General features: G+C 32.5%; 2 protein-coding genes across 3 annotated transcripts; one reads left to right on the forward strand and one right to left on the reverse strand.

The window, feature by feature from the left end:
• Positions 1-564: 564 nt before the first annotated feature.
• On the reverse strand, positions 565-2,645 carry LOC144842611 (uncharacterized). Its single transcript, XM_078699064.1, has 2 exons — positions 2,545-2,645; positions 565-2,402 (listed from the first exon to the last, which is right to left on the reverse strand). The coding sequence occupies exon 2, from the start codon at positions 1,860-1,862 to the stop codon at positions 1,182-1,184; it is 681 nt and encodes a 226-aa protein (XP_078555190.1). The 5' UTR covers positions 1,863-2,402; positions 2,545-2,645; the 3' UTR covers positions 565-1,181.
• A 3,195-nt stretch (positions 2,646-5,840) lies between these two features.
• On the forward strand, positions 5,841-27,682 carry LOC144842185 (F-BAR and double SH3 domains protein 2-like). 2 transcript variants are annotated; one of them, XM_078698584.1, is made up of 20 exons: positions 5,841-6,100; positions 6,380-6,477; positions 11,769-11,814; positions 12,233-12,318; positions 16,089-16,233; positions 17,594-17,730; positions 17,921-18,113; positions 19,204-19,326; positions 19,653-19,748; positions 20,835-20,984; positions 21,212-21,365; positions 21,589-21,689; positions 22,077-22,202; positions 22,389-22,472; positions 22,692-22,878; positions 23,476-23,684; positions 23,917-24,072; positions 24,458-24,584; positions 24,884-24,987; positions 25,393-27,682. In XM_078698584.1, exons 1-20 carry the CDS (start codon positions 6,080-6,082, stop codon positions 25,534-25,536), a joined length of 2,487 nt encoding a protein of 828 aa, XP_078554710.1. In that variant the 5' UTR covers positions 5,841-6,079; the 3' UTR covers positions 25,537-27,682. The 2 variants fall into 2 exon arrangements, with proteins under 2 accessions (XP_078554710.1, XP_078554711.1); XM_078698585.1 differs by lacking the exon at positions 23,917-24,072 and having other exon boundaries at positions 5,844-6,100.
• The last annotated feature ends 173 nt before the right edge of the window (positions 27,683-27,855 follow it).

A 27,855-nucleotide genomic window follows, 5' to 3' on the forward strand; every position in this document is an offset into this window, starting at 1 on the left:
TTGCAACTGGAAGAGGGTAATGTTACATGGATGAATATGATTGTATTAACCACTTCAGCCATAATTATTGGTTATGATTTGTTTGAGTACAAGCGACTACTTTTTGTTATTCTGCCCTCTATATATAATATTGTTTTTTTAAAGTTTGATAGGCTTTTGTCCAGATGTCATTTGTTACACATGTTTGATTTCATTACTGATTGTGATTTCTCATGTAAACGATGAGCATTAAAAAATACAATTAAAAGCCCAAAAAGAAAAAGGGGAGATTTCTAGGCAGAAACATGAAGGTGAAAATAAGATCTTTTGAAGCTGAGAAAGCAAGCAAGAGGTTGATGATCTGAAGAAAAGTAAAAAGCATTTGGATGAAGACTTAAATCTGTTGGTAATTTCAGACATCTGTTGGTAATTTCAGACAGCAACAGATATTGGACGCTCTTATGAAGAAAAAAAAAGCCATCATCATTTAATACTCATTTAACCCGAGGGGGGGGGGTCATTTGTATACAAACGAGGGGAGGTGCAGCAATATTTATTCATTCAACGTTCAAAACTTTATTTACAATGAAGCAAAAGCATTTAGTTAATCATGCATGGAGATACCTCCATGGTTAAAGCAAAAAGCATTATTTAGCACCCTGATATCTTAAATACTACAGTACAATCGATATTAAAATATCCTAAATACTACATTACAATCGGTTAAAATAATGTTGTGTAACATTGTATTTTGTCATGATTGATCATTAATGACATTTCTTATCTATGCATTAACTGGGACTGTGTGAAGATTCTACAAAACTACTGTATTAGATAGTACCATTACATATCATTTGCATAACTTTAACCATTCAGCAAAATTGCCTAATAATAGTTCAATATTGCTGGTGTAGACATGCTCTTTTAAATCCTCTATTAAGGGTGCAATTTCAGAGGCACACTCTACATAGCCATCATTAAGTGTTACTCTGAAATATATGTAATACACTATTGGAATTAAACTTAAGGAAAAGTCTGTATTACTTTGATTTTTGATAAAATACTGAAATGATTTATCAACCTCCCATACTCTGTAAGTCAAATCTTCTCGTTCATCTCCTGTGTGTATTGGTATAAACGGGATACACTTTAGTTTATAATCCTCAAAAAAGGTGAAAGCATTCTCAAAATCATCAATTGCATCATTTAATTCCTAACTTGTAGTACTGCAATGCTTTATTCTGATACTTAGTCCGGTCTTCATATGAATATTTGTCATGTAAGCACACCAGAATGGAATATAATAAGTCTCCTATATGTCGATGTAATTTTGCCTTGAATATGTCTTCATATTCTTCTATTACAATCTCTTTGAGTTTCTTAATACTTGGTAATATAAGGTCCTCTATTTTGCTAATGATTTCTGCAATGTTAGTGCTATTTCTCATCCAGTAAATCACAGCTTTATCAAATGGCAGAATACTACTTGATACCCACCTGTTGATTTCAAACACCATGTGATCTGTTATGGAGTTCTTTAAGTCATTAACCACTCCTTTGAGACATCTTGTGGCTGTTGGGTGTTGCAAAAGATTAGCCTCAAGCATTGCATAGTCAGGAGATTGACCAATTCTTTCTATCGTTAATGCATCACAAATAAGTTTATTGATTGTGCTTCTTGAATCTACTATCCCACCTTCAATACTCGACATCACTTCCGTCCAAAGATGTTTTTTAATTGTTGTCAAAGTTTTACGCACGTCATCACATCTTTCTTTCGATAACTGACCAATCAAATTTTGTTCAGGAATAAAATAGTGTGGCATATGTCTGTTTACATAACAATTTATCAGCCAATCTAACACGCTTCTGATTAAATTCATGGTGTTGCCACAATTGACATTCTTTCACAGATCCAAAGGCAAGCAGTCTTGATGAAATATGAACAGAACGGTTTTTGTTTACTGGACTCGTACAGTTTGTGTTTTTTCTTTATTGCTTTCAATGCAAACAAACAGTTAGCAAATTGCTCAGGAATTTCATGGAAAAGTATCTTCTCGGCAAGCGAAAATGACAACCGCCATTCATTCATCTTTGACAAACTGTTAGGTCGTCCAACGGCAACTACATGACAATCAACACCTGATATCTTCTGTAAGAGCTTCTCTGATGGCCAGTTAGTTTGCCTCTTTCTTGTAAAGTAGTTGATAGATGGCCATGATTGGCACAACAAGCAAAATACAATATCATTCATGGGCTCGTATTTAAGATCTGTTACTTGATGACCAGCGGATGGTATTGTTACTGATAGACCATGTATTTCAAATTCAGATGAATATTTCTTCATAAATTCTAAACGCTTTTCCATCTGCAACATCATCCATCAATTCTTCAGCACTGGTACATTCCGCCATCAGTAAATACTGCAAAATATAATGTAATGTACTTTTGTAAATAAAGTAGGCCTATTGTACCAATTGAAACCTCCCACCAACAGTATGAACAACAAATCCATAAAACTACTTTGTTTATGAAAACATATTGTAATTTATATATTGTACTTACGTTCAGATTTACTTGTCTGCCCAATAGACTATTTTGCGAAAGCTAAAAACAAAAACCTAGCCTACACAGTTACTTTCCTGTATATCTTGCTTTAATTGGCCCCTTCCTGTTCAAGGTTTAGTTTCACAATGAAACATTTCAGTATGATAGTATAATGCTTTTTCTAAAGATAGTGTATTTGGTTCTTTATTTATTTGAGCCTCCTTCACCTTTGACACTGTGGAACTACAAACTGTGAAAACTAAACTAAAATTAATATTGCAGTGCTGTATATTGTAAATATTTGTACTTGTTCCCGGCGAAGGGGAACTGTTTGCAACGGGGTTTGTGATAACATTGGTGGCTATAGTTTTTATTCATTCAAATGTAGGATCCAGTATAATTTCACCCCGTCATTTTCCACACTGATGGAAATATTTAAGAGTGAACCCCCCCCCCCCCCCCCCCCACCCACCCCCTGGCATTTAACTCAGATTTTCTTGAATTTTAATTAGTACGTTTAGAGCCTTTTCAAATAATAATATCAACGTTCAATGAAGCAAAAGCATTTAGTTAATCATGCATGGAGGTACCTCTATGGTTAAAGATTTTCATTATTTAGCACCCTCATATCTTGGAAGATTTACTATACAAAATAAAACACAAAAGATCAATTTGGTATTTATATTTTTTTAAACAATTCTGACATGTTTAAAATATAATTTACAGTATATCAAAAGCCAAGGAAGAGTGAAGACCCTACGAAATACAACTCAAAATCGTACAAATTCAATGATATACACCGTAGACTACATTTACTTACAAAATCTATAAACACATTTCGTTTTTAGTATTTAGATTTCCAATTTTACTGAATAGTGTTGTGAATCCTTTATCGTGAGCTTGTTTAAGTATACTTTATAGTCCCTAATATTAGCAATATTCTTAAAATATCATTTTTGTATTATTATATTTGAAAATCTATAATTAAATCATGGAGGTATAAAAATACTGTAGATACCTCCATGATTAAATTGATCATTTTATTTATTTATTTATTTATTTGTTCTTTCTTTAAACTGAAATACACTTTCAATACAAATGTACTGATTTCCAAAGTGGTTCAATAAACATCCATGATTAAATTGATTTTATTTATTTGTTCTTTCTTTAAACTGAAATACACTTTCAATACAAATGTACTGATTTCCAAAGTGGTTCAATAAACATCCATGATTAAATTGATTTTATTTATTTGTTCTTTCTTTAAACTGAAATACACTTTCAATACAAATGTACTGATTTCCAAAGTGGTTCAATAAACATATTTACAACAAAAATGATTAACCATAGTCAATTTATTTTCTGTTGACAATTAATGTAAGGAGTAAATGCGTTGGTTTCTGGATCAAAAATCGACTAAGACTAAAATCAAAATATTTTTATAGAATCTGTAAGTAATTGACTACCATTTTGTAGGGTCTTCCTTGGCTTTTGCGCACACGGTCTTCTCTCTGTCATGGTCTTAGCTCTAGAAACACCCATCAGTAGAGGACGACATAAAAAAAAATTATACAAATTTGTTTTCGGTATTTAGATTATTGGTTATCCGCAACTTAGTTGCAGGATAACCCTTGTGATTGTAAATATCTTTTTCTTCATCATCTTCTTTGTTATTCTTCTTTCTTTCCCGGATTTTTGTCTACAGCATATCCCCTATTGCTTTGTATAACTTGGTAAAAAGATTGACATTGAAGTGTAGATGTGCAGCCAAGCTTTTCGACGATGTCAGAGCCGCGTTGCGTAAGTTACGCGCGATTTTGTGAATTTATATAACTGATCATAACTATAGAACAAACAAATATTCTTTCATGAACCTTAGTGAAAATTTAAGTCATATGGATTAAAAATGGCATGTTTCACAAGAAGTTACGCGCACACGCGCATTTAAAATTTCAAAATGCGCAAAATTAATTTCTAATCAACTTTTTACGCTGATCATGACATTTTAAGCATGTCAAAAAATCCCACGCGCGCGAAAAAATTTATGCGTAAGGTGCGCGCGGAGCATGTAAATCATGTTGAATCATGATTTTACAGCCTTTTCTAGTCATTTTAAAAAAGATTGACATCATTTAAAGTTAAAATGACGTCATACGAACACGTTGATTTAGACAATTTGCGTGCGTTTTAGTTGAAAAAGTTATAAAATATTGTCAAAATGATGCCAATTTTGAATCTATTATAGCTCTTCAGGATCGAAGGTGACCCCCAATTTCTTTAACTTATTATGTTAGAAGATATACTGTAGATATGAATTCATGCAGAATTTTTACCTCTCGGATATTATGACGTCATCGTATGGCCACACGAATGTAAAATATAGGATTTTTTTCTCTTTCGTTATTGCTCATTACATTCAACAGAGCGCATCTCGCTTATACGTATTCCATTTCCCCCGAGATTTTAATATTGTCTACGTCAATCAACTGTTTTTCACATGAGTTAAAAATATTTTAATTTTTATGACGTCATCATGTCTAAAAATGTAAATAACGTGGTTCACTTATTTTCATTTTTACAGTAAATTTTAATCTGTTATAGCTCGTCAGAATAAAAAGTGACGCTCTTGATTAAAACTTATTAAGTGCTCTCACTTTTACGTGCCCAAAATTCTTCAAATTTGTTTTAATGTAAATTTTTAGATAATTATCTTCTAAAATTGTTATCTTTATATGTCAATTTGATGACGTCATCGTGTTAAAAATTGGATTTAAAAGATGGGTCTCGTAATTTTGTCTATGCTACACTGTATATAACATATACAGTTTATTCTGTAAAATACTGTAATATGGTGTATGCTACATAATAGGTATAATTCAGCACTGTAAACTTATTTATTTCATGTCATAGGATGGCATAATAATTGTGGAGGTTCATAGAGTTAAGTATGTGCATGTTGCGTTTGCGCGGATAACCCGAACTCGTCAAAGTGACGAGTTCAAATCTAGTTTTATTTTGTTTTCGGTTGTTTATGGATCTAAGTCAATATTAATTACCATATTAATTGTTATTTATTTAGACTACTACTCGCATATTTACTCACCACTCAGACTTGTTGAGTATCTGTTGCAGTGTAGGGGATTTCCCTTTTAATCTAGCTCTATCTGGAATGCCGCCCTCTATAAAGCGCTGTTCAAGGAACAGCGTCTTCCACCCCCTGGTATGATTAGTATTTATTTTTAATTTTTGTTTTCTATCATTTCATTTCAAGTACTACAAGCAGAATTGATGTTACATAAGATACATTTCAATAATCTTTTAGTGAAAAAGCATTATTAGATTATTAGTTGCAGCGTAAAAATACTGGAAGGGAGGTGGATCAGTTAATGGACTTCTCATAACAAACTGAGCTACGTCTCCGATCAAGAGAAGTCAAATCGAGTTTGTACGCCGCGAGCTGATACAATTTGAGAAGTTCTTTTGCTTGCTTGGCGGTAACTTGGATATAACGCTCTTGGCATACTTTTTTTCATTTGGACCCGATTGTATTACTATGCAGCCACCACCGAGAAAGGTAATCAAATAATTCTGTGGCTAGGCCTAGTATTTTAGGCCTGAGACTGAGAGAGATATAGAATAGGCCTGCCTAGCCTAGCGTATACTAGGCCTAAAAGGTGATGCTGGGTTGGGGAGGTCTAGGCATAGGTGGCTCTACCTAGCTATATAATAGTAATTAAAATTAGGCCTAGGCTAGCTGGTAGTATAACCAAAAATAATAAACATACCAATAATTTAATTTTGCTATACTATTAAATCAAGATTAAATTGTATTTGTTTATATCTTTTTTTTTAGGTGAAAATAACTCAAGTGCTTCGCAATGTTCAGAATGAACAGTTGTCAAGAATCCATGCTAAACACCAGTCTGACCTGGACATTCTCGATGACATCAGGTGAATATTGTGGAGGCGCCCTAATAAGGCCCAACAAAAATTGTTACATGTTGCACAAGCACAGCATGCACACAATCAATGGTCAAACATGACCTTAACCTTGATAATAAGGCCTATATAATCCTATATCCCTTTCACTTCGCCTAGCAAAACTATGTAGTTCACAAACACACCCACCCCCTGCGTCTTTGTATGGCGTTTACTTCCAGGTGTCTGTGCAAACTCTTGAGTTTTCCGAGGCAATGTGAAAGAAAGGGGCATCATTAGCCTAAAGCTAGCTCGCTCCAGAATGTTTACACAGTGGATACACATTTTATGAAAGTATTTTTGGGAAAGGTATACCATGACGTATCCCCAAAATTAACAGATAATTATACATGGTTGCAATATTTTTTGTCTAATTTATTGTTTTAATTTAATCTATTTAATTGGACCATGGAGGAAAAAATGATTGGACCCAACCAGATGTGTTAGTGTTACATTACTATTGTTACACACTATACCATTAGTAGGATTACAGCTGCTTCAACCACTAATCCTATCATAAATAGAATTACTGTACCGTACCACCATAGCTTTTATAAATTTCAGTGTTGATATTACATACAGTATTTTTGTATGTGTAACTGTACAAATGTAAAATGTCTATAAAGTTTCCTTTTAAACTGTGATTCACGATCTAGATGACCAATAATTTTGGCACCTGTTATTTCTCACCACTCACTGTGGATTTTGTTGTCGTTTAACTCATATTTGGACACTCATAGTAATATGCACATTTGTGGGTACTGTAATATTTACCATTTAGTAGAAAATGTTTGACAATTTAAAGTATTGAATAGAAATGGAAATTCACTGAAACAACAAGTAAATTGCATGAAATACAACACATAATTTAACCTATTCAATCATTGAATAGGTGAAATTTGTCTAACTGTACTTTTATGTAATTGTCCCTACAAAGTAGTTTTATTGTAAAACACAGTTTCCTAGTACAGTACCACTGACATTAATTGATAAATGTGTCATTTCTATTAGGTAGATTATCATTATCTTTATAGATATTAATATTTAACATAACAGTAGGCCTAGTGATACCAAATTCAAGTTCACTGTATATTGGTACTACTGTACTATCTAAATAAAAAATTTAATATAATTAATATACAATACTGTAATGGATTCTACAGCAATTTAATGAAAAACAACAATACATTTTTTTTCACAATCCCATGCTATAGTGTGTTTGTGTGTAACAATGCATGGTAATGTAGTGTAAACATAACAATAAATTCTTTTCAGGCGGATTTAGTGGTCTACCACACCCATTATCATTACTTACACTAATTTTTTTCCATTAAAATGAGTAATGGTAATGACGTGTATAAAAGTGTACACAATTTCAGGATTCAGTGAATAGGCCTACTAATGAATACTAAATTTTTTGTTTATTTTGGAAATGTATTTAATAATATTTTAGTATAATTCAATGAATCATTACCATACTGTATGACCAAGTACAGTATACTCCCATGCACGACAAGTTTAATCCAACTTCCTAATTTTAGGCCAATTTTAGACCAAAGACCCAAAAATAATAATGCTTTTGGTTCTTTGGAAATTTACGTGTTGGTATAAATGAATTAACAAGCGTAAGTAAAAACTTCTAATTAATTCTAACTTCTTCTTAATAATTAAATTAATTTAAAGCACCAGAAAAATGATTAATAAAGTACAGTAAAATTACAAGCTTTCAAGTACAGTATAGAACTCATTCTGAAATGCAACCACCCCGGATGGAACTGAAGTCAATTACATAATTAAATTGATGGTGGATGATATGTTTCCTTCCGGATCTAAAATGTCTTTTAGCTTCAGGCCAAGTCATTGTCATCACTTTCTTTTGTATCATAGATGTAGGTCAAACAATTATCTCAAGGCCATTATGTATGTGTCTTCATCTTGTTATATTTATCATTTGAAAGCTGTTTTAAAATTGGTTTCTGCCTGAGACTATGGAAGGCAATCGCCGCCAAAAATACAAAAGTAAAACAAACAACGTACTTTTACAAACGAACAACGTACTTTCACAAACGAACAACCTACTTTCACAAACGAACGATCTAAATTAAAACAAAGAACGTACTTTCACCAACGAACAACCTACTTTCACAAACGAACGAACTAATGTAAAACAAACAACGTACTTTAAAAAACGAACAACCTACTTTTACGCGAACAACGTATGTTTTACAAACGGACAACGTACATTGATAAACGAACAACCTGCTTTACCAAACGATGTAGATTGCCGAATGAACTAAGGACTCGTCCATTTTTTAAGTCGGGTAATTGCATAAGTTCCGATAAGAGGATATGCCTTAGAGGGATCTCAAAGCGAGCAGCCTGTATCTTGCGCGCGTAAGCAAAACTCATCCTGACAAATGGAGGAAAAGTGACCCTCATGAAAACGGTTTCTGGAAGATGTTGAATTCTAGATACGAATTCATGTAAAAATGTTGCGTATCGGATGTTGATGTGACATCATTTTATGGCCAGTTGAATTATAAAAGTCGTATTTTTATCTTTTGCGTCATAGTTCATTTAAAATAGCGCGCATCTATATTCTACGCATCCAAATTCTTCAATTCTACATGTTAATATGTTGTTGCTCAGATAAATTCCTTCCAAAATTTCTATCTTCGAGTTAATTTTGATGACGTCATCATGATAACAATTGAAATAAAAGGCGGGTCCCATAATTTTACCTTTGCTACACTGTATGTAGTTATGTAGTGTATACTCTATATTCTTAGACACAAAATAGAGAGCTCACTATTAACAACATTTTATTTTCCTCAGGTCATGTGGTGTTTTTATACCCGACTTAAAAAATGGACGAGTCCTTAGTTCATTCGGCAATCTACATCGTTTGGTAAAGCAGGTTGTTCGTTTATCAATGTACGTTGTCCGTTTGTAAAAAATACGTTGTTCGCGTAAAAGTAGGTTGTTCGTTTTTTAAAGTACGTTGTTTGTTTTACATTAGTTCGTTCGTTTGTGAAAGTAGATTGTTCGTTTGTAAAAGTAGGTTGTTCGTTTGTGAAAGTAGGCTGTTCGTTTGTGAAAGTACGTTCTTTGTTTTAGTTTAGATCGTTCGTTTGTAAAAGTACGTTGTTCGTTTGTGAAAGTACGTTGTTTGTTTTACTTTTGTATTTTTGGCGGCGATTGCCTTCCATATGAGACCATATCTTTCCATAATGTAAAGTTTAAAACACTTGTTACAGTACTTCTTTCTAATTTCACAGATACTGTACAGTATATTCTGTTGTCATGTACGTACATCAAGTGCATTATTCAAACTAGTTTGACAAAAAAGTATGATGTGCCCAAATATGGTGGTGATATGTTTAAATATGGTAGTGAAATGACATCATCATTACCATATATGGGCACATCACATTTTTATCACATGAAGTTTGATAGTGTAGTTGAAGATAGTCTTGTTATTCTTTCCTGAATGTATTATCTATTGTCAGGTACATATTAAGTATGTCATCAATTGTAACACATTATTAAATGTGTATAATGGTTTTGAGAACATAAGGCCTACTGGTTGAACACACTTTTCTTTCTTGTGTATTGTCTGTTTGCTGTACATTTTACACATAATTCCATTATAATAATAGTTTTGAGAACATACTGGTTTAACATAGTATTGTTAATCTGTCTTGTATAATATCTATTGTCGGGTACAGTACATCAAGTGTAACACTTTATTCCATGTGTATAATGGTTTTAAATGCATCAGGTTAGAATTGAAGAATTAAAACACTGACCTAGTTAGGAAGGTTCAATAATATCAGTTCACAAGACAATAGAATTAAATTACAAAATCAAAACACAATACAAACTGTTAGCACATTTAAAGTTCAATCAATACTGTAGACCTGCTGTGCCAGTGTGAACCATTGTTAAGTACTGTATCATGATACTGTCTGTGTCTGAACATAGATTATCAGGATTCCCTGTGACAATAGCAGGCTTTTGCTTCAAGATGGTGGACGAAAAAATAAATTAAACAAATACCATGCCGATAAGCAACGCAATTAGTATACTATGCCTCTGCGGATCTTGTATAAAAAAAAAGTCTTTTGCATCTACTGTCCCAAAATGAAAGCTAATATGTAACTCCAAATGTTGATGGTTTACTTTCTGTGCAATAAGTTTTTAATGAAATTATAAAATAACACTTTGAGACTTGCATTGGAAGTACAGTATACTGTACCCTACATAACCCTTTAAATTGTACAGTACTTGGATGAGTACAATAGGAAAGCTTTCATTGTCATATTTTATTATTGATATATTAAATGGACTTGAATACAGGTCAATCAGGTCGATCTGTTGGTCAAGAATCACCTGACAAAACGTTACAGGTCAAAGTACAAAGTAAACCAGATTTTGTAAATAAGCCAGAAATATGTAAATAAGTAGCCTGTCCATGGTCAAAATAAAATGAATTAATTTATGAAACGTATGATTATGAGACATCTGATTGAAAGCACAGATTGCAATAAATGTTTTTTTTTTTGATACAAAATATTTATGAACTTTGCTAATTTAACAAGCATGTCTTTGACAGGAGAGGAGTGTCAGATAAACTCTACTCTATGTCAATGAAGGTGTTTGTTTAATCTCTGTGAATTGAGAGATTACAGACATTTAATCAGATAAATGCACTGTACAGTAGTGATCTGTAGTTAGACCCTATAATATAAGTTATACACTTAGAGCCCCTCCTTAGAGACACCCCTACCTAAGACTTAAAGGGACACTTTCCAAGGGACATATACATTTTAACACTATAGAAACCCTTAATCAGGGGACACCTTGTTGGATCCTAATGATGTCCCCTGTATATAATTTGTACAAAATACAATTGTTGTTATATGACAATCAACTCTCTCAATACCAGACACCTTTGGGTTGGGCTGGCCTAATATGTCTGGTTTTCCAGAAACTCTGGTATTGGGAATGTGTTTTAATGGCAAAAAATGAAAAGTCTGATATTGTGTTAGAGTTCCTGGTTTTTAGAAAGTCCAGTATTGGGAGAGTTGACGGTATTCATTTTTTTATAACCAACCACAATGTACTGTCAAGTTCATTCTCTTTTTATCAATTCTACTTAAAGATCAATAAAATAAAAGCCATTCTGAAAATCTGACGTTTTCCAAAAACTCTTATTTTGCCAAGCTGACTGTGTTTTATTGTTTGCTTTTGTTTAATTTCAGAGAGTTTGCTAAACAACGGTCAATTATTGAAAGGGTCTGTGCTCAGGTATGTAGTGTTTAAGTAAATATAATAATAATAAATAATAATATGTGGATTCTTTTTAAAAAAACGTTTCTGAGAAACAATTTGTCCAGCTCAGTTTACTGGCTTTTTAAAAATTGCAAAAGGAAATGTTAAAATACTATTTATTAAAGTATGTCTGTGAGAATCCAAAAAAAAAAATCAATTTCTATCCTGTTTGAAGTCCATGTTTGTGCAATCACTATTTGCAATGGGTGTCTGAATATATCAAGTGTTCTACCGGTATATACTAGTAGGTGGTTGTATGTTCACCACTAAGGGGGCATGTTATCAGTACATCTAGCAACAGATCAGCTAATAAGATATGGGGAGGTCTAGATAATAATTAATTGCTTTAAGGTATTATGTGGTGTATTAATTGAATTTCTTTATTTTTTTTTAGAGTTTACAGAAATTAGTTGCACAGTTTCAACAGAAACGAGAAGGTGCCAAAGATGTTGAAATTTTAGATGAGAATAAAGAACACAGGTAAGTTGTGGTTATCAAGATTGAGTTCAAATCAGGGGCAGATTCAAGTGGGTGGGGAATTTCACAAATTGTAATGCAAAAACTTATCAAATTAAGTTCAGCACTTCATTTCAATACTTTTAGGCCCTAGGCCCCCACTGCAAATCCCAAGATACAGGGTTCAATCATGAACTAGTATGAGAGTTTCTACTCCCTTTTAGCATCAAATGAGACTTAAACTTGTAATTTTGTTTCTGTAATTGTTGGGTTACTTGCTGTTGGAGGTGTAATGATGAAATGAAATACTGGCCATGAATAAATAAAGGAACCTTTCTCATTTTATTGTAGATTTTCAAGTTCCAGCATTTTCCATAAAATCTTATAACCATACACTCGTTCCTTAATAATTACTTTCTGTTGTGGCTGAATCAGCCGGTTATTTTTAGAATGACATTCTATGAAACTAAGTTCTGTGACTAAGCAAGGCCTTAAAATATGTTATAAGCAGGAGGTCCTTGTGTTTCAGACATGGACATCTTTGCTGTGGTTCCCCTTTAATCTTTATCAGGCCTGCCATTCTTTAGTGATACATTGTTTTTTTTTATGACTTTCCCACAAATAGACGATGACAAACCTGTTACAGGATACTGAGACACTGTCACACACCGTCAAGGCATTAGAATGACCTCCTTATGGAAAGTTAGCCAACTACTCATCATACATTCAACAAATTTCAGGATACATGCAAATGATCCTGTTTTTGTGCAATTCATATGTTTCTTTACAGTATATATTATTACTTACACAATGGTGTATTTTGCCATCTCTCTTTTCTAAAATATACCCCCACCCCACTGTGGCACTTCTGTATTTTTTATATAAAAAAAACGTTACTTTCAATCATCAAAAAGTGAATAAAATAGTAAAGAAATAGATATTAATAATAATATTTTCACTTTTCCTATAGAATCCTTGACCCTTTAATCTGACACTTACTCCGAGTAAAACAAAAACCAACGACATCAACACCTCAACGTTTGTGTAGGTAGCTACAGGCTTACATCAAACAGGATGTCATTCCATTGTGTTTATATAATATCGCCTGTTGTTGTTATGTTAACCAGTTGGCACTAATTTATTCCAACCTTAATGATTGAATAATACAGTAATTATAATTTTAAACTGGTAAATGCCATTGTAAAATGGTGAATTATTATAAGCTTAGGTTAAACTTAGGAATATTGAGCAAGTATGATACACAACAATTTGAAGAGTAATTATAGAATGAATCTGTCTGGATTTCCCTTCCGGAATATTGATAATAATAGAGGAATTATCCCCACAATACCCTTTAACCTGTAAACTCTGACGTTCTTGGCTGACTGTAAAATAGCTGGTACAGTACTACCCTGGTATGAGGTTGGGGTCATGTTTGGATACCAAGACAACACAATGATGTTTTGATATTAATAATACCGGTAGTTAGGAATATGAAAATAATACTGGTACTACTGGATCTCAAATTACAGAAACAAAGTAGTTGCCCCTAGTTTATAATATTTGACTAATTTTTTTAAAGCAGTTTAATTATAAATAAATGATCAACTGTATTGCAGTGTGTGTACCTGTAGGTAGTGTACAGTGCTGCCCTACCTACAGGTATCACTATTTATGGTGAGGAGAGGTGTATTTTGTTGTTTTGCAGATTTTTTCTATGTTATAACATACCGTAGGCCTAATGTAGCTTACAAAATGTGTACCTACTGTACTGTAGTGTAATGGTACAAACACTATCATGCAACCATTTCTATTTCCTGCCATTCTTTCTCCACATGGTATATATATATATATAATTTTATTTTTTTTGAAAATCAAAACAAACACAGGAAGATAACCCTCAGGCTATTTAATTTATGAAATACAGTCTGAGTCATGTGTTATTGAATTTATTGAGTTTTCAACAAAAGAAATAGCTAAAGAGTTACATTACCAAATTCAAACCAGATATTCTTTATATCATCAAAAACTCACGAAAAAACCAAATGAGAAAAAGTTTCTGGCTCCATGAGTAGATTGATTTGGTATGATTTAGAAAATACAGCTGCATGGAACCTAATAATAAAAGTGTTAAACATTATTGGAAAATCTTCCAAAGGCAGCGGAAAGACACTCCCCAATTTGTCACGTCCCTCTTTTAATCTACACCTCTGATAAATCAACATTCCACTCAAAAATCGTTGTTTACATGGAACAATTAAATCTAACACTTTTACAAGTAATGACTTAGAATTTAGACTGTTGAATGTTCAAAGTCCAATTAAAAACTGAATTGCTTGGGAAAGTTATGTCAAGGGTCATTTGTTTGATCAAGAGTACTTCACAGAATCAATAATGTACTTAACTCCTTTATCAAAACTAATTTTTATGAGATCTGTAAAATATGTGTATGATACAGTATACTGACTAACAGTGCAGTCAACTTTTAGTTAGTTTCTATTAGTATCCCAGGTACGTTTAATAAACAAATATGTAAGTTTCAATAATTTAAAGCAACATTTAAAAAACATGAAAAATGAAGATCAGACTTTTAATAGGCCAGACCAAATTAATCAATCCTGAAAAACAAAACTTAAAAAAATAATGTTTTCACTTGTAAAAAGAGAGAATAAATGGTTAAATTCAACTAAAATTCCAGTCAATTTGTCAATTTTTGCTTTAAATTTCAGGTTTTTCAGGTTAAAAGAATTCGGTTTTTTTTCCGATCCAATTTTTGCTCAAAATGAATAACTATAATATGTGACATTAAAATGGCATATTCAACAAAAACATTAAAAAAAATTATACAGTATATTATATATTTCTTAATATCTTTAAGAAATTAGATGTTTAAACTGGTTAACATTTTACACATAGGCCTACTGACAGCAATATACAGCATATTATTGATACGTCAGCATTGTATACTAGTGCTATTATCAGTGCAATAAAATACTGCATTTGTCTCATCAAACTTGATACATTCTGGTTATACAGAAGATGAAAACAGGAAGTCAAATAAAATTTAAAATGAGAGTCTATTGTTTACCTACTGAATTCACAGGATTTATAAACAGATGTTTATATGCTGGTAATGTACGTAGATGTCACATGGTTCAGAACTGTAAATGATATTAAGTAAATTATAATAAACTTGAAGTATAATTTTCATATCAAGGTATATTGTTAATAGTCCATTTGCCAGAAATTTTCATGAATACCAGGAAAATTCCAAATATGTTAGCGATTACTGGAAATTGTCCAAAACACCACAATTACCAGGGAAATAACATAATTTCCTCATACAGTACAAATAAATAAATGTTCATGTCATTGTCAGACATAAATAATAATGTATTTAATGCCTTACAGTTACTTCCTAGTTTGCAATCTTTTCGTTTTGAGTACTGTATTTTGTATCGATTGTCCATTTTCTAAATTTTGATTAGTATCAGATTACCGTGACAACTCGCAGCTGGGTAAATTCCCTTTCTCTTACCTCAACCTGTCTGGTATGTTGTCCTCAGGGTGAAGTAACATTTTTCAGACCTGATTTTCAGTCCTATTTTTATCTTTGATGAGTTTCTTTTGGCAGAGGTTGAGAACAATTAAATTAGACAAAGGTTGTTCTTCCAACTGAAATAATTAACTATGTAAATTGTAGTAACCGACAAACTGTAAGTAATAATAATAGTCTTATATATTAAGGTTTTTATCAATAATAAAATTAATATAATCTCCGTATTTTTCCGCAGATCAATTGCAACAGTATGGAAAAACCTGCTGAACGAAATGGATAAGGTTGCCAGGTTACGACTGACCTCCGCAGACACGTACAGTTCACAGGTTGCAGAAAGGGCAAAGGTTGAGAGGTTGGCAAAAATACAGAGAATGAAACGGGTAATTTTTCAGAAAAAAAATGATTTTATATTAAATAAACCAAAGTTTACTGAATGCAAGTCATTATTTTTTTCTCATTTGATCAAAATTGGTCAAGAAATAATTTAGTTAATAACTAATATGTACAGACCACAAGTTTCATTCTTAGTCTTCAAGTTTATTTTGTCAAACCATTTTGTTTACATCATGATGTGTGGTTGGCTGATACACTGACGTGAATTTGAGCATTAAGATTTTTATCATGTTGTTATTATTCCTAGAAAACGATTTTCTAATAATCTAACGACGTCTGTAATAGTTTACTCCTACGTTTAATCGTCACAGAAACTTGTTATTATTTCAATAACTTTGGAAGTTACATAGTTAAAAATCACAATTGAATTGAGTCACTTAGGTGTAAAGGATTTCCCTCTGGTCTAGTCATTCAACGAATGGCCCTGTACTATCCAATACCAGTTTATACGTCACTGACTTTTCTATAACAATGTTGATTGTATCTGGGTAGTGTGCCTTGTAGTGCCGAGGTTTTGTTTTGAAACCAGCCACTGTGACAAAATGGGTTAAGGTCGTGTCACTAAGATGGTTCCGGTTTAAATTGTGAATAGTTTTCACAGAAAGTTTGTTGTGGTAGATATTTAATATTTCTCACTATACTACATAAAAAAGATAATGAATAAACAAACAAGCCTAACTAAACTAATGTGAGCAAATGGTATTGGCTTCTTAGGGCACGTACTAAGTTCTTAAGATAGAATTTAGACCAACAATAGAACTGGTCTTCTCACCTATCAATTACACTGTAACCCTAAAATGATCAGTTATATATATATATAACGTCCCAAATGCTGTAAATCCATAATTATTATATTATAGTCCAGATCCCTATGTCAAAAAAAGTGCCTTCGTGTGCAGATCATGGGGAAAGTGTAAACATTATATTGGTACAGAGTCTGTTAATTCATGTATGAAAAATATCGGCTGTCCAACACAAAGGTCAAAAGGGTCCTTTAATAGAGGTCATACCATCGCTACGATCTTTAGCTACATCTCTTACCAACTCTCAGTGTTTTAAGCTTAAAATGATCAGTTAAGTTCTTCATAACGTCCAGCGCAACTAAATACTGTAGCATAACTGTAACCATAAATTACTGCAGTATCTACATTGTACTGTATGTACTCTTTAGACCTGTTTATTCAATTATTTTCTGGGAAATCATGCACACTGTTTATTGCAGTGAAACTGCCTCATAATCTTCTACATTGAAACAAACTAAAATCTTTCGTTATTGCAGTAAAAAATGTATTTACTGCAGTAACTGCAGTAGAGTAAATTTGGTATGATCCTTTTTAATTTGTATAGGTTGAGGAAATTATTAGTTTAAACCATGAGGAGATGTATAGTTCAGTGCATGAGATGACGAAAGCAAAGAAGAGTTATGTAGAAGTTGAAAGGATAGCACAAGAAGTTAAGGAGAAGGCTCTTGAAGCTGAAAATAGGTAGGTTATCAGATTTTTATAAATCTACATATTTGGGCACATCACACTTTTTTTTTAGTTTTATAGTGTAGACAGAGCTTTAGATTAACAAAGAATTACAAAATGTTCAATACAATTAATGTCTTGTATACTGTGAAATAAAACCAAGACGAAGAAGAAGAGTAATTATATTGAATATTTTTTTTTCAAGATTGAAAAAAGGAACAGTTAGATTCTACCAATCTCGTTCAAATCTTGAGAAGACATGTGCCAAGCTGACAAGTCGAAGTGATGCCTGCGAGAAACGTTCGTGCCATGCACGTAACGAGTACCTGTTGGCGCTAGGTGCGGCCAATGCCCACCAGGTTAGGTATCACACCATTGACCTCAAAGAGCTGTTGAATGTAAGTGAAGTTTAGATTGCCACAGACTGAACTTTTCTGGTTAATAAAATAATATCTAAATAGACATTACCTGAAATGTTTTATAGCTTTGATAAAATAGACAACAGATTGAACACATCATGTTTTGTCTAATCTATTTTTGTGTGGGTACTTTGACAATTTTAAATTAAGTATCACATGGTTGACCTAAAGAGCTCTTGAATGTAATTTTAAATGAAGTCAAGCAGAAGTCCTGTCTCCCATTCTTCTGTCTACAGTAGTTTCACTCCTTTACTTACAAATTAATGACGAAGAATTTTAAAGTTTGTATTGAATTTTGTACAATGCTATAAACAGGACTATACTACTTTTTTATTATTGGCTATACGTGGGACTACTACTATAGCTTTATTATAAGCAGCTTTTCTCGTATGCATTGCGTCTAAAATAGTCTTCCTGAGATTAAGAATTCAATCTGTTGCCTGTTAATGCATTCAAAGTTTTCCTGATTTAATTACATTGCCATCTTTTGACCTCAGTACAAAATCTACTTATTTTATATTGTGGGAGTTGTATGCTAAAGTGTAGGATGCACATTCAAGTGCCCCATAAGGCCTAATTAAGCCGATCAGGGGACATGTTTTTGTTAACATTATGCCTAATATCAAAAGTAGTTTGTCTAGCTTGTTATTATTATATTAAATTCTTATTGTATTCCACCAAAATCTAACAATCAGATGTTTTATAATGACACAACAGTTTTTCTTTGGTATTATACATGCTTTGTAATCACCCGTGATGGCGGAGAAAATTTGTACAGAATTTAAGTTTCTTTTGTTTAATCCTGTCACCGTCATGGGTTTTGTTATGTTTATTTGTGTTGTTTTATCATGTTTTTAAATTGACGAAATAAATGAAATGAAATACTGCATGGCCCATGTGCATTTAAAAAAAAAGCCCAGTGCATCTTTCGGAAGGGGGTTACCCAGGTGTACTGGTCCATCTTAGCACTCATGTGACTGTCAGTAATTGAGGATGAATATTATATTAAAACGAAACAAACAAGCTTTTTCCAGCCTTTTTAAAATTAATTTTATTTCTATTTTTACAGACATTAGATGGTGACTTCTACAAAAAAATTAAAAACTATTTGTCAATTTTAAGCACAACAGAAGTAGAAACAAATGTATTTAGTAGGACTTGCTTTGAGAAAGTGTTAGCTGAATCAGAGATGGTAAGAGAAATTGAAAACAAAACAACAATTAAGAACTACATTAACACTACATTATTTTTATTTATTAGATTAGTTGTCACTGATTGCCTTTGTTGTGTAGCATAAGCTGTAATTTCCTTCTTTCGTATGATTGTATCACATTAATGATATCAACTATAGCGTGTAGCCAGATGAGGTTCAATGATTCAACAAACCCCATTTCCCTTTTCAAGCTAGAGACCAGTCATGACAAATAGCCTAGCCTAGATTATGATAATGAAAGAAAAGAAAATTGTTATGAAATAGAAATATTATCAAGAATGTTGGCATTCTTCTTTTTTTTCCAGATTGCCCGTGAATATCAACTCAAAATATTTCTGCAAGACAACCTTGTCTTCACCAAAATGCTACAGTATCACTTTGATCCTGTTGAGAATGATAACGTAGGTATTCTGGTCGTCACCTGTGAACACTGCCCTTGTGTGTTTCACAGGAAAGAGAAATGGGATACCCAAAGGAGGGGGTCAACTGCAAACATATAGTGTACCAGTTTTGTGTCATACACTCAATAGTGTACCACACGAATTATTGTTTTTTAATTGTCTGTGATTGGTCAAATACTGCTTCTCATTCTTTTGCAAGTCTGTCTATACACATTGTGTGTAATGTCAATAAAGCTAGTTAGCTAATACTTGCTCCCAACTGCATGTATTTCATTAACATTAACCAATATTTGGAAACACAATTGCTATTGAGTTTATGTACATTTTCATTTTATTATATGAAACATAACATTACTGCATAGTACAATATATCATCATTACCATAACTAAAATTCAGATCATCACCACCATCATAGCATCATCACATTGTTATCATTTTCAAAATTATTGTTATCAGTTATCCAGTATATTGTTATTGGTGGTGTTGGACAGACAGGCAAACAATACTCTAAATATAACAATTATATACTGTAACATTACTGTGATATAACATGCAAATGGTGCATTGTGTTAGATTGTCAAGCATGCCATTTGTGATTGCATTGTGGAGAATACTCATTATTATTGTAATTTTAACATTATAATGTGCCATTTTTATTGTTCTCTTTGTCATCCCAATAATACTGTAATAATAATATTTAATATAATAATAATATTATAATAATAATAATAATATTTTCAATTTATATAGCGCCATTCCAACAATCATTACTCATTGCGCTGTGGACTTAGATCTTACACTTTTAATTTCAACTACAGTGCTGCCAATTCTATAGCGCTCATTCGTCTGTCCATGACAGTAGATGTGTGAGCTAGTACACTGGTGTAACCCCCATCTTGAAAGATGTATTAGGTTCTTTAAAGTGCACACAAGAAGACTTGTTCTACCAACAGAACCATGGAGCGAGTGAGCCTCAAACCCTTGCCGATGTTATGGCTACGTAATTACGGTTCCACTGTCTTAACCACTCGGCCACTCATTAATACATTGCAAGATAGAAGTATTTTACGTTTCTCCTTATTTAGATTGATTCGGTTGTAATCGATGAAATGGAAGCGTTGTATTTGGATCGGGAGGCAAGGAAATGGGCAACGAATGTAGCGAGGGACTCCAAGACGATAGAGGATATTACAAAAATGATAGAAAACATCAAGAGAATTGATGGAGCACAAAAGGTAACGTATTTGTATGAGAAAAAAAAATCTGTGTTGATATAGGTAGATGATTTGATGTGTAATTGAAGGTGTGATGAAAGTAGATGAGGTTATCTAAACTGCTAGTATTCTTATTTATTTATTTTATTTATTAACAATATTTCTTCAAACACATTATCAACTTTTCTCACATATGTTTTGACTTTTGTAGTTAAATTTTTCAACTATTTTTTTCTATATTAAATTAGGATTTGTCAAGAAAAGGTTCATCAGAAAGTGTCACAAACACGAACAACAAAGATGGTTTATGGAGACTAAACGATTTAAAAGAAGCGTTAAGAAAGGCACAGACATCAAAAGTGAAAGCGGAGGCTAAACTAGAAATATTACGAGCTGCTGGAGGTAAGTCTACTCAAATCAGAGGCAGACCCATAGGGTAGCTTTGGTCGCACACTCCTCGCTAAAATCAACTATCTTTTTCTGACTGACTATACATTTTATTATGTTCTTCGTGCTCCGTTTAAAATATCCCGAATCCACTCTTGCAAGTTACTTTGTATTTAATTGTACTCAGTAATGCATAATTATACATTGATTTAACATTGCTTATTATATGTTCTTTCAGTGGATGTTGACCAGTGGTTAAACAGTGCATATGAAGCGTTAACAAAGGAAGCCGAAGCAGAGGCCCAGGCTAGACTGCAGAGCATAACAAGTAGTCCAGGGGTAAGTTACAAATCCATTGTTATAGGCTCTTTCTATTGTATATAGTAAATCTAAACAATGTCCATGATAGATGTACTAGATTACCAAACTCAAAATGTGTTCCCACACTTTTTTTACCCAATATGGGTGTGACAGATTGCCCTATCAAATTTTTCAGAAGTTCCATCCCTGCTCTATCACGCACCACAACAACCCATCAATTCCTCCTGGGTATTTTAATATTATCATAACACACATAAAAATAATGTTTATTTGTCGATATATTTATTATGAGATATGGTTCATGTTTTAAAAACAAATAATTCAAGTCAATTTTCTAGATTGAGGACAACCAATACAAAATGACAAATAGTTTCATTTCATTATATTTTTTGTTTGAATTTTTAGACGGATTCTACATTTGACGACAGTTATGTGACAAACAACAACGATTCACAGCACAGTCGGACGTCAAGTTTACTCGCACACGATGGCCCCAAGTCATTTAGGTGTTCTGCCCTCTATACATACGAGGTATGCAATGCAACAAGTGCTTTTGTTAAAACTAGTTACACATTTCTCTTTCTGATTCTTTTGAATAAGAAATATAAATACCGTAAATCATTAATATATATATATATATATATATTTTAATTTTTGGGAAAATTTGAAACCTCTTTTGATCTTAAAAATATTAAAAGTTATTGTATTCTTTTGCAGGCTCAGAGGGACGATGAATTGACGATTCATGAAGCAGAAAAATTAGAAGTACTAGAAGATTCAGAAGGAGATGGCTGGATTAAGGTCAGAGGTCAACATGTTACTATTTGATATTTTCAACTTATTTTCACCTTCAATATGAGACCACCGATATACGAGAGAATACCGAGAATCAGTTTTTTTTTTTTTTATTATCAAACATTACTTTTACTTTCTGAGTAATGTAGATAAAACAAAATAACATGATTTCACTTTCCATAGTTTTATTGACAATAAACAAACACAATGTATTTACTTTTTTAGGCTAAAAATGCTGAAGGTTCAATTGGTTATATCCCAGAGACGTATATTCTTAAAGATACTCCCTCTACAGATCAACCTAAAGACGATTACTCTACAGCGCACATTGTACCATCATCGTCATCATCATCACTGGCTGCGGATAGTGAAGTGCTGGGTATTACCCATAATACATCAAAACAAAAAGGAGGTATGCATACATAGTAATTATGATTGTAATATTCATGTAGTAAATTGCAAAGAGATAGAGATAAAGATGTAACAAGTTTCACACATCAATAGTTCTTGACAGAAATCAGAAGGGAAGTATATAATAGATATACTGTTTTTTGCCAAACACAATATACAATGTGAAAATGAATGTTAAGCTCTGTCTACACTAACTTTATGTGACAACAAATGTGATGTGCCCAAATATGGTAGTAATATGACATCATCATGTCCATATATGGGAGCATCACATTATTTTGTCACATAAAGTTTGATAGTATAGACAGAGCTTTTAGTTAGAATACTAGTGGCACAAAAGTAAAATATAAATGTGTGATGGAGGCCAAAATAAACTTTACGGTATGGTCACTAGAAATTCAAAACCTGAGATTGTTATTGTTCGACAACTCTGGGATGTAATGACACTTTTCTGACAGAAGCATATCATTGTCAACTATATTACAGATACCATACATACACTAGTAATTCAAAACCTCAGATTGGCACACCTTTTAAATACAAAGTTCATTTTTATCGTTTACACATCCTGTTTATCTAAACAACTTTATTTTCATAGTGTGCATGGCAAAAGCAGTATTTGACTATACAGGGGAGAGTTCAGAAGAACTATCGTTTCAAGAGGGCGATATTATCAAAATCATACGGAAGGATGAGAATGGTGTAGATGATGGTTTCTGGGAAGGGGAGTGCAATGGCCATGTTGGTGTGTTTCCATCGCTCCTGGTTGAGGAGATTGGTGGGTCAGATGACTCACAATCATCAGAGGTTAGATATTTTATTAAAACCTTCATTGACAAACCAAATTAAACCATTGTTTTAAAGTTCTTCTTATACCACTTTCAAAACACTGGTGTTACCACCCATGTGTGTGCAAACTCCAGGATCTTGCTCGGCAATGGGGTAGTAGGTTCATTATTATCAATGGTATTTTTAAAAGAGATTTGAAGATTGTCATTTTACAGATCTTGTTTCATTTAATGCTTGATTAAAACCGTAGAAAAAAGTAAAACCACCAGTACCAAAGAGAAAAAATCTACCAAAACCACAAAACAAAGCACCAACATGGCAGTATGAACAGATTGATGATGATCTGCCAGAAAAAGAGAAAAACGAACGACCCTTGTCAATTGACATCTATGACTACCCAGACGACGTGCGTAACAAGTCCCCTTCAATGCCGGAAAGTTCTCCAATACCTCCCAAGAGGAACATTGAACCCCAATATGGGGTGGTCACAACCCCTAAAGAAACAAAAGACAAAAAAAGACAAAAGAAAAACCAGGATAATGAAAGAAAAGAAGACACAAAGGTCATATGCATATGCATGACTGCAATTTGCATATGCATGACACCAATATGAATATGCATATATTGATATAAATATGCATGTCGGTCCTTGCTTCACTGAATGTTGGAATGAATTTCTATTCTTTGCCAAATCTTTAGATTTATGAACTTGTTGTAATACTTATTAATTTTTGTTCATAGCTGAATATATATGATATTTCTATTCATATGATTTATTTTACATTTTACAGAGTCCTGAGCCGATATTTTCGCCACCAGGATTTGAACCTCCTAACCTACCGTTGCCACCGTCGCCGTTACTTCCACAAGAAGTTCCAAACGCCATCTACACCGAGATTGACCATTCTTCCACCACAGGTACATTTTAAATTTTTTTTTTATTCATACGCATCCAACAGAGAGCAAAAACTCGCCAATTACAGGATGGATAAACTATTTATAATATCGTACTTATAAGCTTAGGAAGTGGAGTTGAAAAAGTCATGAGTCATTACCCTTGCACTACTGTAGGTCAGGATTGAACCCTGGACCTTGAGGTTGGAAGGCAAGCCACCAAGCTACAGCTCCACATAGTTTTAAAATCCATGGATATTGACTATGCTTGTATTTCCAATAAGTGAAATATCTGATGTATAATGTTTGTTTTCTTTTGGCAGATTCGCTTGAAAGTTCTAGTCCACCATTTGCAAGTCCTCCCAGTTTTTATCCTCCTCAGATGCCTACAAAAAGTGCCGTTCCTAAGAAGGTTGTCCTTAAACCGGTAAGACATAGAAAGAAGATTATGTGTTTTGGCTCTATTTTTGGATATAATGGTGAAACCAATCTTGGTTAGAGAACCACACGTCCTTCAGGAGGAGGTTTCCTGCTTTTGTGGCGACATGAATAAAATAAAAAAATATATATTTAAAAAAATAAAATTCGAAAGACCCCTTTAGAATCTGAGTAGAACAATTTTTTTTCATAGTTTTTGCATAGTTTAGATGATACTAGTGTTGTAATAATTATAATGAATGATTTTTTCTTTTTATTATGCATGGTATAAAGTGTAAATTGAATCATATTGGCAAAAGTGATTGATACCAATGCAGATGCATGATAATTGTATAGGCTTGTGCTTGATATCAATGCTTGATACCAATAGTTTATGTGTCCTTTTATCTTGTAGGCCCGAGCTGCACCACCGCCACCAAAAGCGAAGAAACAAAACAGTGTTGAATCTCCTCCACCACCCCCACCAGTGTCACCCCCCATCATGGACAATGAATACTTCCCCCCTCCCCCTATGGAAATGCTATATGACCAGGTATGAACGAATTTCAAGTTGCATCAGAATGACGTTCCCATCCATCATGTTTGATAGTAGAAAGAGGATAGTGGATTTTATCCGACCTGACGTGTACTGTGCTTCCCACACAACAAAAAGAGTTCTGAGACTAACTATTAAAAGTTTACATTGCGTCTATTCGGACAACTTATTGCTTTTATAATTATTTAAAAGCACAAGATACTCATTAAATATCTATATATATATTTTATAGCACTTTTTCTGAATAAATATACAACATAGCAAATCTTTGAAGTTGTAAATTGTATATAAATGATTACAATTGTGTAAGATTTTGATTGTTATTGATTGACATTGATTAATTATTGATTGACATTGATTAATTATTGATTGGCATTGATTAATATTGATTAACATTGATTACCATTTTTTAATATTGATTGACATTGATTAATTATTGATTGACATTGATTAATATTAACATTGATTAATATTGATTACCATTTTTTAACATTGATTAATATTTATTAATATTGATTGAAATTGAATATTATTGATTGACATTGATTAATATTTATTAATATTGATTACTATTTAAATTGTATATAATGCTATAGTATATTTTTTTGTTTGATAAGAAAACCATGAGCAAAGATTGAGATGTTTGTATACAAATTGTTTATTGACAGCTGTTTTTAAGAAGTAAAATTAGGTTGAATATAAGTACAAATTTGAATATTTTCTTTATGATATGACAAATTTAAAATTTAGGCAATTGTAATTTGACTACAGTACTGTATATTTAAATTATGACATTTGTAGGAGAGACTGAAATGTAAAAAAACAATTGTGAATTAGAAAATAATGACAATCAATCACAGGTTTCATATAACGATTGGTTCATTGGTACTTATCTCACAACTAACTAAGTTGTTAGTTTGAACAGGTTTGAGCAATCTGATTGGCCCATACAGTACACTGCACTGACATTTTAAATAATAGGTTTCTCATGTTTAAATTTATCTTAAACTTTTAATATATATAGTACTGCCTTCAAATAATGTTTGTAAATTTCATCAACTGTGTTAACTCTGGGAGGTTGTATATCATTATATAAACTTCCCAAACATTGTAAATCCATATAGTTCTATTAGATGACTACAGCGTCTGTTAGTTCAGGCTCGCTCTTAAGATCTTTAAAAAAAACCACCGTCGTGAACATCAATTAATGTCTTCCAAATCTACTAAACCAAAAAGAAAAAAAAATGTTATACTGGAAAACTAAAAAATATATAATTTTAATTTTACACCATACGTCCATTTTGTGTGCTGTTATAGATACATTACTTGTATACACTAAATATAAATATGTGTTAATTCTGTAAATGCATGGATATTATGCCATATGTGGTAGTTAATCTTTGGTGCTATGTAAGTATGTGATTTGATTTATTTGGGTTTCATATTATGTTTTATATGATTGTATTAATTTCCTTGTCTACACTATCAAACTTTATGTGACAAAAGAAATGTGATGTGCCCATATATGATGATGTCATATCACTACCATATTTGGGAACATCACAATTATTTTGTCAAACTAGTTTGATAGTGTAGACAGAGCTTTAAAACAATACTTGAAATATTGCTAATAATACATTGTGTTGTTTGGCAACACTTGGAGAGTTTTATTGTGTTTATTTTTAAAGTACCTCGCAGACCTAGGTAAACTCTTAATCTCATAACAGTAATTGAAAATGCAAATGGGTGTTGTATATATTAGTTTTGACCCGTTTTGACCTTACACGTTGACTATTACTTGAACAAGAGAAGTTTAAATTGAGCTGAAATTAAAAAGTGTATCTAAGCAGAATGGAGACCTTTAATTTTAATACAGTATGTCAATACTATGCAGACGTCAAGTAAAATATTTTGTGCATGCACAGAATAACACAAAAGGTCACAAGGGGTCACAAGAGGTCATTGTTATATATTCCTCCGTGGTTTATTTACAATAATATTTCATCAAAATAGAAAATCCAGAAAAGTTAAGAAACATAGTAGAATAGGTTATAACAAAACAATTTTAAGAGCGAAACAAAGTTGATCATTATGTATGGTATGTTATAGTGATCATTTGTAAAAAAATAAATTATGTTATATTATTTCAATCAAATTGTTGTGTTTCATTCAGGAGTTCATAGAAAAAGGATAAACAAATGCGATAATGAATGATAAAAATATATTTAAAAAATTATAATTTAATTTCAATTTTATGCTCATATATAATGGTGTTTTAAAACGCTGATTGAGCTGTGTGCATCACCATAGAATTATTTGATA

This window comes from Antedon bifida, chromosome 5, assembly GCF_963402885.1.
Source record: "Antedon bifida chromosome 5, ecAntBifi1.1, whole genome shotgun sequence".
Taxonomy (NCBI): domain Eukaryota; kingdom Metazoa; phylum Echinodermata; class Crinoidea; order Comatulida; family Antedonidae; genus Antedon; species Antedon bifida.

Coding starts and splice junctions, on each gene's coding strand:
- LOC144842611 (XM_078699064.1), bottom strand. CDS start 1,862: ATGAATTTAATCAGAAGCGTGTTAGATTGGCTGATAAATTGTTATGTA.
- LOC144842185 (XM_078698584.1), top strand. CDS start 6,080: ATGCAGCCACCACCGAGAAAG. Junction 17,731..17,920: donor GCTCTTGAAGCTGAAAATAG/GTAGGTTATCAG, acceptor TTTTTTTTCAAG/ATTGAAAAAAGGAACAGTTA. Junction 21,690..22,076: donor GCATAACAAGTAGTCCAGGG/GTAAGTTACAAA, acceptor TTGAATTTTTAG/ACGGATTCTACATTTGACGA.